Source organism: Eschrichtius robustus, chromosome 4, assembly GCF_028021215.1.
Source record: "Eschrichtius robustus isolate mEscRob2 chromosome 4, mEscRob2.pri, whole genome shotgun sequence".
NCBI classification, from domain to species: Eukaryota; Metazoa; Chordata; class Mammalia; order Artiodactyla; family Eschrichtiidae; genus Eschrichtius; species Eschrichtius robustus.
Genome location: NC_090827.1, coordinates 51,981,520 through 51,992,550, shown reverse-complemented (window position 1 = coordinate 51,992,550; position 11,031 = coordinate 51,981,520). Strand labels below are relative to the sequence as shown.

The following is an 11,031-nucleotide window of genomic DNA, read 5'->3' as shown; positions in this document are numbered from 1 at the left end:
CTTGGGAAGCCACTCAATAAACCACAACTTCTGGGAAAGAAGGTATAGAGCTTTAAGTTACAGAATCCTCTGAATGTGAACCAAAGAACTGAGCTTGGAATTTGGGGACTGGGAAAATAACTGTGTAGAAGCCTCAAATTGTGAATGCTGCCGGGACATCTGAGAGACACAAACAGGGCCCTTCCCTTCCACTCTGTATCCCTCACCCAACCTCACTGGCTTTCCCTTTACAGGAGAAGACACATACACACTATAAAACAAAAGCGAAAAAGCAGTTTTACCTTCCTTTCACCACACACACAAAACCCTTGTTTTTCTCATTTTGTTTTCCGTGTTGACACTTTGTTACCTGTAAGCATTTTTAAAAGCAGAGGTCAAGTGGGGGGCAGCGGGAAATGGGTGAAGGTGGTCAAAAGGTAGAAAACATCTGGGGACGTAATGTACGGCCTGGGGACTATGGTTAACAATACTGTATTGTGTATTTAAAAGTTAGTAAGAGAGTAGATCTTAAAAGTTTTCATCATAAGGAAGAAAAATTGTAACTGTGTGAGGTGATGAATATTAACTAGATTTATTGTGATCATTTTGCAATATACATGTATATCAAATCATTATGTTGTACACCTTATACTTACAAAATATTATTTGTCAATTGTATCTTAATGAAACTGGGGAAATTGTTAAAATAAAAGCAGTGGTGTATGAGGTCACTTGCCCTTACTTTTTGTTTTTAAATCGTGACCCCCTTTAGCTGTAATGACTGATTGGCAGGCTCAGTCAGATGCTTATGGCTGGTTAATGTCATAAAGTTTTTGAGCCATGATGAGAGATAATTCTTACTCTCCCTTGCTTGAGCTGTAAAGCGTTTCCTCAGCTTCTCCACCGTGCTAACTCTTAGGAAAAACATTCCTGTTGTGCATACATGGAACTAAACCAAACCAACCAGGGTAAAGGACACCTAAGTAAGGTGCCCTCCACCCACTTCTCGCTCACTCCCAGTTTTACAGGGCCAGTTCCAATTTGTGGCCAGCTGGAATCCTGGGTGGAAGTAAATTAACTGGAAACTCGAGTCACTGCTGCAGTCCCCTGGAATAAAGGAACGAATGCCAGTGCAGCATGGCCCCAGAGCCCACCTCTGGCTACTGCCCACACCACTCAGAGCACTTCTGTGCTCAGGCTGGCAAGCACGCAGACTCTGTCTGCCTTCTGCGTATTTGCCTGTAGGATGGAGGCCAGGCCACAAACTTTCACACTTCTCGGACGCTCTAAACATAAGGAGCTCAGAGAGAATGCTTCCTAAAGGAACTAAAAGAGGTGTCTTTCCACATATCTAACTCGGGATAAATATTATAACCCTATTTACTTCTTGAGAAAAAGTTTCAATCGTAGTTCCAAGTTTCTATCAGTGATATGACTATATTACTACTACTACTGGTATAGTAGTAGTTTTTATTATTATATTTCAGGAATAGCATTTCTAATTATCTTGTGGATTTGCTTTCTTAGGAAGAAGGAATAAATAAAAAGTTGCTTGGCTTTTCAAGACAGAAGAGGGATGGTAAAGGTAAAAATAAGTAAATAAAGTAGATAAGAGACTCAGTTGTTGCAAAATAACAAATAATAAAGTGGTGCTTTAACATAACAGACTTGCCCCACCCTCAGGTTCTTTCATAAAGAAAAAGATGAGGGAGGGAGGGAGGGAGGGAGGGAAGGAAGGGAAAAGAAAGATCTTATTATTTACAGCTAGGATTTAAATTATATCACCCCAGCACAGCAAAGCCTCTTTTGAAATAGCTGCCTCTTTGTAGGACACACACCTTAGTCTTGCTAAGCACACAGAAATTCAGAAGTTTAAAACTTACTGGGAACTTCACAAACTAGAGAAAAGAAATAAGGCAGATTTGCATCCTTTTTTCCATTAAACCATGCCATCAGGAATGTATTCTACAATAATTTCCTTCAGGCAATTTCATTCCCAGTTTTCACTGTTTTTTATTTTCAAGGGAACAAAACAGACCCACACTTTCTTTACCTAACACTAGCCTGAAGAATCTATTGAATTATATTGATTTTTCTCCCTTTGAACACAAGCTCATTAACCTGAAACACTAAGGGGATAACTATATTTCACTGAGCCTATAACTGAGTGTCTGAAAACAAAAAGATCCCAAGACAGTGATACAGCTCTCTCCCTGGAATTCCCAATTTTTTTTTTTTTTTTTGGCAAATTCAGCTGCAGAAGCTGTGACATTGCTTCCTTAATCCTAGAGAGTTTCACATCTGTTAGAAGCAGCTTTCTTTAAATGTATCCTTTATTGTAATCTTTAGCAAAATCCAGGTTCCCAGCTTTCCACCAACTTCTGTATTCTTACAGGCTACTGGGGAGAAAATGTTAGCATCCAACAGCCATGCAGCGCTGACAGCGGGCTCCGCTGCCTCCTCTCAGCTAAGTGAGCTAAGGCTGAATTGAGAAGCTATCTTGGATGTATGGAAATGAGGTCTCCTCCAAAACCCCCGGGGAATTCCTAGCAAAGGAAAAAGCCATCAGGAAAAAATTAGACAACACAGACACCAGAGGCAGCCTGCTGGACAAGTCTCTCCAAGAAGCCCAATGAGTGGGACTGCATTTATCTTCCCAAACCAGGAGATGTGACCCCACTCTTCCAAAATAATAATCAGGTAACAGCTATTTTACCCAAGAAACCAGTATAAAGTGCTTGTGGTTTTGACTTTTATTTGAGATCTCTGATGAGATCAAACGATCTATACCCTTTCATTCAAGGCAACAGACGTCTTCAACTGTTTTTTAATTTGATTTATCCTTTGAAACAGAAAGTGCATTACATTTAACTGGTCTTGCAAAGGGGGTTTTCTTCTCTTTACAAACCGAATTCCTTATATAAATTAATAAAAGTTAAAGATGCTAATATATCACCGTTATTAGCTTAAAAAAGAAAACAATTTACATAGTCTATAGTATTCTTATGATACAAAACACTTAAAATTCAATTACAGCAACTAAATGGATTTTTATGTTTCTGACCCAGAGCAGTCGTAACAATTCCCACCATCTACTTTAACACGCATTTTTATCAGAAAGGAGTTAAATTAAATACAAGCTATTGTAGCCCCTCCCTCCCCAACACTTTTCTTTAAATCACTAATAAATAGCAACAAACGACTGTGCAATTTCGGAGAGAAACAGAGAGGCAGGCCTGAGGCCCTTCCTGGTTCCAAGTGTTCTACTTCAAGTCCTGGAGGCGGGAGCCGGGTGCGGAGCCAGGGGTGGTCCGGGAAGAGCAAGAGGGATGAAGGGGAAATGGGATTGATCAAATCCAAACCCGGGAGGGGACCGGGCGAGGGAGGATGAGAACATTCTTTACTACACTTCTCCAGTTAAGCAAAGGGGAACGTGGTTTGAATAGCTCTTAAAAGGGGAGGGGTAGCAGGAAGAAGGAGGTCCATCTTTTTATACCAAATTCAAAAAAGCATTTTACATTTTAAATATTCACAATAAAGTAACTTCTAGTCAGTGAGACTCACGATTTATTTACAAAGAGCCTTCAACAGGCCACTTTAGTCGGCACAGCAGTGTGTGCGGGAGAAACATCCCTCTTCCCATCTGTGGCGGCCGCCCGCCCGCGTGGCTCCGAGGTCCCCCGCGCGGTGGGTGTCGACGGGTCCAGAGGCCCTCTCAGCGCCGCCGCCCTGGCCAGCGGCCGCAAGACAGAGGCGGGGGCGGGGGCGCGGGGGGGGCACGGGAAGGGGGACGCGACTAGGACACCGAGCGGGGCGGGAGGGTGGCCCAGCTGCGGCGTCTGTTGCGTTAGTCTTGCGGTGTATTTCGTGGTCTTCTCTGCCTTCTCATCATCCTCCGAGTCTCTCTCCCCCGCCCCGCTCAAATTCTAGGTTAAAAAAATAGATATGTACATCTTAGAAAATAGCAAAGGGCCCCGGCAGGCGGGGCCGTGTCCTCCGGGCCCCGAGGAGCGGGAAGACGGGACGCGCGGTCCCCGCGGTCGCCGCGGAGGGGCCGGAGGCCGGGCGGACGGCGGGCGCTCAGGACGAGCTCTCGTTCTCGGACGCGTGCAGCAGGAGGCCGCCGCCGCCGCCGCCGGACTTGTGCTTCTTCAGCAGCTGCGTGATTTTCTCGTCGTCCGAGTTGGGGTCCAGGGGCTTGTTGTAGTCGTCGTCCTCTTCCTCGTTCTCCGAGGCCCCTTTCAGCCGCTCGGTTTCCGAGTCCTGCTTCTTCTTGGCCGTGGCCATCTCGGCTGCGTGCTTCTTCCGCCACTTGGTCCGGCGGTTCTGGAACCAAACCTGGGGGCCGAGAAAACGGAGAAGAGGGGAGACAGGGGCGGAAGGAGTTTAAGGGGAGCAGAGCCAGGCAATGCCTTCTCTCCCACATCCCGCAGTCGCTCCTGCGGGCCCCTGACGTCTTGACACCCTCCCTCAGAGCCCTCCCATGTCTGGGCCGTTGAAGTCGGTCTCCACTGCCCCAGCTTCCTCCGAGTATCAGGCACCAACAAACTGACTGCCGTTGCCATAGCGATGGTAACACAAGAGTATTGAGGTTGTCAGTGAGCGATTTCTCAGAAAAGAAAAAAACTTGGAAACTTAAAATGAGTTTCCCTAAAAGAGTTCGCTTGCCTGCTTTCTCGATTGAAGTAGAAAACTTTTCCCTTTCGTAAAGTTGCCTCATAATGACTGCGATTCTATTCGTTTTCAACTTTCTTAGATTAAGGTATTTCAAACAATCTGAAGTGTACTGGCTTTTTAGTGTGATTTGTGGGAGAAGCCACAGCATTTACCCCAATTACCTCTGTTCTTTTCACTTTTGGGTATTTGTCTGTTTCACTTATTTCGGGTCTGAATACACACAAATATGGTAGGTAAACACACCCCTCCCCATTTACACTTGTAATGTATGATGTAAAGTTAAAAAAAATCTGCTAAAACAGAAACCTCAAATCAGTAATAATAACCAACATAAATGCATGAAAATATTTTATATTTAAAAGTTGAAATCATCATAGTAGTTTGTGTGTCTTTCTCTGTCTCTCTGGTTTAATGTTTTTCATAAAACCGAAGTCAAAGTAAGAATTTTCATCAGTTATTTTTTTTAAGTGAAATTTTGCCAGTTACATTACTTCCCACTATTAGCATGCCTAGTCTTTCAAATATTACTTTAATATTGTCCCTCCCTAAGATATTCATTTTTATACAAATATTTTAAACCTATTCACGATGTCTGACATCGTGTTTGATACATATATTTTAACCTAAAGCATCAGCAATAGCAACCAATTTCCCAAACATATTGAATCATCCTCTCTTTATGCTTCTCATCCATTTTCTCATCCGTTATGTATTTATCTAGAGAATCAGAATTGTTAAGAAAGTGATTTTTAGTTTCTTTATACAGCTATAATAATTCACTTCTAGCCACGCCGACATATTTATGGTGACAAATGAAGATCTCCAGATTACTGTGGTAGGCTCTGTACCAACCACTGCAAAAATAATTTTAACTGCGATGGTACTCTAATGGTCACATACAAAATCACTCCTGAAATGCATTTCATGGTGCTTGTCTGTGGGGAAATACTCTCTGACCAGCAGATATGGCTAACGTTATCCCTGCTTAATTTTAAAAGCAACAGTATAACTAATAGAAACAGACTTAAACACAAACACACACCAAAAAAAAAAATATATATATATATATACATACATATATATAATGAAAAAGAGGAACAAAAGAGAATACCAGAAATATAGGAAACCAGTAGATTTAAAGTACCTAGCTGTTTCAATCCCTTTATATTTCAGGGAAAGATTTCTCCAATTTGATTCCCTGGAAATACACCGTACAACTCAATTATAAGGTAAGTGACATTTTAATTATAATTTGTTGTCATAAACAGTAAAACATCTTACATCTACTGATAAACTTATATTTCATAATACAGTAATAATCTTGTCAATTCATTTGGAAAATTACTATTCCAAAGTGGCTGCCTCAGGTAAGCTAAAAGCAGATGCATCCATGCTAAGTGGTTAGATCTTGTGGATTTATTGGGGTTTTTTTAACCTGCAAGTTAATACAGTAGCACTATAATGCTGATCTACATTAGGAAATTATATAACTAGTGGAGCCTAAATTGACAAACAAAAGGTTGAATATCCTTACAAATAGAATACATAGAAGCTATCTAACTGGCCTGGTCTATTCTCAGGGCTGATATTTCCGTAATGCTTTTATTCTCTAATAATGGCGAGTTCCCCCAGCACATGCTGCTATCTAGATTAACCTAATTTCAAAGGCGGAGGCTTGATTCCTTTTGTTCATCAACAGTTTGCCCGCCCGAGAGACCCCAGAGCCTTTGTAACCTCCCCCTCCACCCCCTTCGCTGATCTCATCTCTCCCCATGCTTCTCAGACTGCACCCTCGGGCGGCTGTTTGTTAGTTTGGGGTATGTGTGTGTGTGTGTGTGTGTGTGTGTGTGTGTGTGTGTGTGCGCGCACACCCGCGCGCATGACGTACATGGGGGAGCTCTCCCTCGAGGTTTGCAAGGTCCACTCACCTTGACCTGACTCTCCGTCATCCCCAACGAATAGGCCAAGCGAGCCCTCTCGGGCCCCGCCAAGTATTTCGTTTGTTCGAAAGTCTTCTCCAGGGCGAAGATCTGCTGGCCCGAGAACGTGGGTCTCGTGTGTTTTCTCTTCCCATCTTTGTCCAACAAAATGGATCCTTGATCTACGAGAACAGATTAAAAAAAGAAAGGAAGGGGGGAAACAACCAGTTACGAGCGGCTCCGCTGAGAAGAGACGAACTCCAGAAACAACGTTGTGGCGGGAAAGGGAAGCGTATTCCGCGGCGGCACGAGAAGGGCCGTGGCACTTGCAGTCCCACTGCGCTTCTCGCTTTGCCTTCTTACACCCACCTGTTTTTTTAAAAGCGCGTGTGTTTGGAGCCGCTGTAAATAACCTTCGGCCCAACAACGACGTCCAACAGAGGGAGCGCACTGCTGAAGTTTGCCGAGGCCCAATCTCTAGGCCCAGTAAATTGAGGCGTGTGGGTACGGGGCGGGGGGGAAGTCCCCTCTCACCGCCAAGTCTAGTTGGGGCTCGTTCGGTCCCAGGGCCTTTGCATGGGGGTGACTAGTTTTGTTCCTCGAACGCTTTCCTAACCTGCGCCCGCGCAACAAAGAGCGCCTTGTTTTTGGAACACAAGAGAGCTAAATCGCCCCCAGTCGAACGCCGCTGCGGCCGAGGGGGAGGGGGCGCCGCCTTTGTTGGCGGTCCCTACGCGGCCATCCAAACGAATACAATAACGTCTCCCCGACAGCCGCCCCCGCCCCGGCCGCCCCTGTCCCGAGGCTTCGAAGGGAGCCTCCGCTTGGCTCCCCCAGCTTCCCTCAGTTACTGCCGCTCAGCCACACGAAAGAGATCAGGAGACAGAAGAAACTTTGGGGACTCGGTCAAAAGCAAAGAACAGAGCGAGAAAAGGACAGGGGACTGGCCCCTAAATGCCACCTGGGAGTATGGGAGCTTCCGCGGCGCGCTGGCCAACTACCTGTAAGATTAGGGGGATCCTGGGGTAACTCAGTTGGTTTCGAGCAAGATCTTTGCGGGATGTTGCATTTTCCCCCGTCCTTGCCCTGTTACCTCGTTCTTCCTCCGGTTCTTTCTCATATTAGGATGTTGAGAGCCACGATGCCCCTCAATATGTCCGGGGCCGAGGCAGGTGGAAAAGCGAGGGCCCAGCGGTGGGGAGCGGCCCGAAGTGGCACTTGCCCTCCTCCACGGGCCGCGGACCTGTCTTCAGTGGGCTCACCTGGGCTGAGCGTACTCGGGGGACGAGGGGGGAGGGTGGCGAGGACGACGAGGTGAGGTGGGGACACCCTGGACCGAGACGTACATCAAACACACACGTTCGGCTCAGGGCTGTGGAGGGCTCGCCGCTGCCGGTCCCCACCGGTTCGTAGAGAGGAGGCCAGTCAGGCTGGCGAAGGTCGAGTGGGACTTCGGCATGGGACACTGGAAAGCTGGGGTGCGGGCTGGAGCACAGTAGCCTCTCCTGCCCTCCCCACCTCTTTAACCCAGGAGGGGTATGCGATTCCGGCCGGGCTGTTCCGGGAGCAGCCAGGGCCTCGGATGAGACACGCCCCGCACCACATTGTGTTCCGTGGAGACGCATGCACACCGGTTCCGCGAGGCGTGCCCAAGGCTTGGGGAGAGGGGGGCGCTTGGACGCAACCATGGAGCTCAGGACAGCGAGAGTTCCTCGCTGAACGCCCTGGCCCAACCTAACTCGTGCGATTCTGGTGCTGCCAAACTACTCGGCAGGCAAGAGGGTGGACCGACCCGCATGCACACCAGGGGCCATGACCTGAGAGCGGGCAAAACAAGCACAACTGGGCGCAGTCGATTGTACTCACGAGGAGTGCAGGCCAGGCGTGCGTCCCTCCAGGGTGGGCTCTGCATCACTCCTGGCCAGAAGATAGGCGTCCGGCCGGGCAGCTCGGCTAGCGGCTTGGGGTACCGACCCACGGCGGCCACGGCCGCGGCGCTGGGGCTGAAGTAGAGCCCGGGCGGCGGCGGCGGCGGGCTCAGGCTGCTGAAACGGGGCAGGCCGGCCAGCAGCCCCGCTGGGGTTGAGGCGGCGGCGGCAGCGGCCGCAGCTGCGGCCGCGGCGGCCGAAGCGGAGGAAGCGGAGGTGGACGAGGAAGAGGAGGAGGAGGAACCGGAGGGCGAGGCGGAGGGCAGGGCTGCCCCTGAGGCCACAGGCATGGAGGGCCGGCTCAGGATGTCGTTGATGCCATGTGGGGTGGCGGCCGAGAGCTGCTGCGGGGGGCTGCCCAGGGATGAGAGCCCCCCCGCGGCCGGGGGCTTCAGGCTGCCTGGGTTGTGGGAGCCCAAAGGCGGGGAGGGTGACGACGAGGAGGACGAGGAGGACGAGGAGGAGGGGGGCCCGGCGGGCAGCGGGGGGTACGCGGCGGGGTACAGCGGGGTCTTCATTTCTGCCATGCTGTGCAGGGCGGCCAGGGGCGGGCTGCTGAGCAGGAACGCGCTCTGCCGGGTGCCCTCCATCGCCCCCACCGCTAACATCCCACGATCAGGCCGGAGCCCGCAGCCACGCAGCGGGAGCGCCGGCCGGTGCCCCCGGAGGGGCTCAGGAGAGCGAGAAGCGCCGAGGGCGCGAGCGAGGAGTTGCTCCGCACACCAGGAGGCGACCTGCCAACTGGGCCAAGAATGCAGCCGCTGAGAGTTGCTCTCGTAACTGCGCAGCAGAAATGTCCAAACACACCAGTCGAGAGGCGGTGGCTCGCCGAGACCAGCGAGGGTCCGGGTGGTTTGGGCTGTCTTTTCCCTCTTAGAGTCCCGGATTCAATCCCCGGCTCTTCTCTCTTCCTCACTTTTTCCTCGCCGCTCAAAGTGCGCTACTTCTCATCTTCTCCCTCTTGGAAATAAGCAAAACAAAACCCCAGCCGGCCCCAGAGAGCTTGTAACAAAGTTAAGAGTCACCGAATCTCCGCTTTGATGTGGGAGAGTGGGGGCTGGCTCTTTTTCTTTGGGGAGTTTCAAAGGACGCCGGGTTCCGCCCGATGAGCTCGTCCAATCTTACTTGGATGCCCTGCTCTTTAGGCCACGAGGTTGATTCGCACTCGGCGCTCAGAGCGCGCAGGGAGAGAGAGCATCCAGCCCGCGGGAGGGTTTGGCCTCTGGGCGGGCTTCCTCCGCCAGCGCTGCCCGAGGCTTCTGCGCCAGAAAGGGCAGTGCCACCAATCCCCGCGGCTCCCGGATTCGGCGCGCCGACCTGCCTTCCCCTCTGGGCCACGGGGCACTAGAGTTGCAATATTGAAAAGAAAAAGGGCGAGAAAAACACGGGAAAACAGACTAAGTGAAAAGTCTGACGGCTTCGGTTACAGCTCCACTCGTCTGTCCACTTCTGTAAACGGGCCTGGCGACCCCGGCCCCACCCCCCCCCACCAGCGCCCTCTCTTCCTCTCACTCTCCGCCTTTGCCTCTCCTCTCTCGCATTTTCTTCGCGGCTCTACAGGCTTCGCTCTTCTAAGTCCTGTCCTCTGGCCAAGCTGACCCTCTCCGCGGCTCTTCCACTGCCTCTCTCTCCTCTCCTTTTCCCTTCGGGCCTGACAGTTCAGATGAAGCTCTCAAAGGTAATAAAACATTTGCATCACTCCCTACCCCTCTTTAGCTGGGGGACGAGAGGGAGGGGGAAATGGGGGTCCAAAATGAGAACTTTGAAGGACGTCACTCCGAGGCGGCCGGCAAGGGCGGGGCCGAGGAGTGGGGGAGCAGGCCGGGGGGCGTAACCACCGTCTCCAATAGCACTCAGCCTTGGGCCTTGCGTCGCCTCCGGGTCGCGCCCACTCGGGAGCGCCGCGCCCTCTGATTGGCTTAGGAGGACGAGCCGTTGGGCCGCGCCCGCCTGGTTCCCGCCCCCTCCCACTTCCATCCCTCCTGTGGGTGGGGCCCGGAGGCGGGGCCTGGCGAGTGGTGAGGTTCGGCCGCTGGGCCAGTGGACGCCTCAATTAATTGTGTTAAATAAAACGGGAAAGGGGAGGGGGGAGCAGAGATGAAGAGGGTATTACTTTTTAAAGAGAAGAATAATGGAAACCCAACCCTTTTATGGAAAAGCAGTTCATACTCTTCCCTCTCCTCCCCCTCGCCTGCTCGCTCGCGTCACCTTACCCCCCTTCCCCCCACTAGCTCGCGACGCCTCACCTCGAACAGAGTCTGGTCTCTTGTAAAATGGAGCTAATGGAGCAGGCAGCCAGCGTAGCCCTGGCCTGGCTCCTTCTTTTGAAGGGATTAATTAAAGGCCATCTGGGCTCTCCCAGGATTGTGTAAATTAATTTGTTGCTCCTTAAGCCTTATAGATGTCCTTAATCCTCTTGTAGGCCGAAGCATCGTCCTTTTCCGTCTTTGCCACCTCCCGCTCTCCTTCGCTGTTCCTTCTCCTTCATTTTCTTTTTAGTCCTGGGTCCCCCCCCGCCCCCCCCCACG

The 11,031-nt window shown here is 50.5% G+C and overlaps 1 protein-coding gene across 1 annotated transcript; it reads right to left on the bottom strand.

The window, feature by feature from the left end:
* Positions 1-3,968: 3,968 nt before the first annotated feature.
* NKX6-1 (NK6 homeobox 1) lies at positions 3,969-9,945 on the bottom strand. The gene is made up of 3 exons (XM_068542108.1): positions 8,442-9,945; positions 6,585-6,757; positions 3,969-4,317 (listed from the first exon to the last, which is right to left on the bottom strand). Exons 1-3 carry the CDS (start codon positions 9,109-9,111, stop codon positions 4,060-4,062), a joined length of 1,101 nt encoding a protein of 366 aa, XP_068398209.1. The 5' UTR covers positions 9,112-9,945; the 3' UTR covers positions 3,969-4,059.
* Between the last annotated feature and the right edge of the window lie 1,086 nt (positions 9,946-11,031).

Coding starts and splice junctions, on each gene's coding strand:
- NKX6-1 (XM_068542108.1), bottom strand. CDS start 9,111: ATGTTAGCGGTGGGGGCGATGGAGGGCACCCGGCAGAGCGCGTTCCTG. Junction 6,758..8,441: donor ACGCCTGGCCTGCACTCCTC/GTGAGTACAATC, acceptor CTGTTCTCGTAG/ATCAAGGATCCATTTTGTTG. Junction 4,318..6,584: donor TGACGGAGAGTCAGGTCAAG/GTGAGTGGACCT, acceptor CTCGGCCCCCAG/GTTTGGTTCCAGAACCGCCG.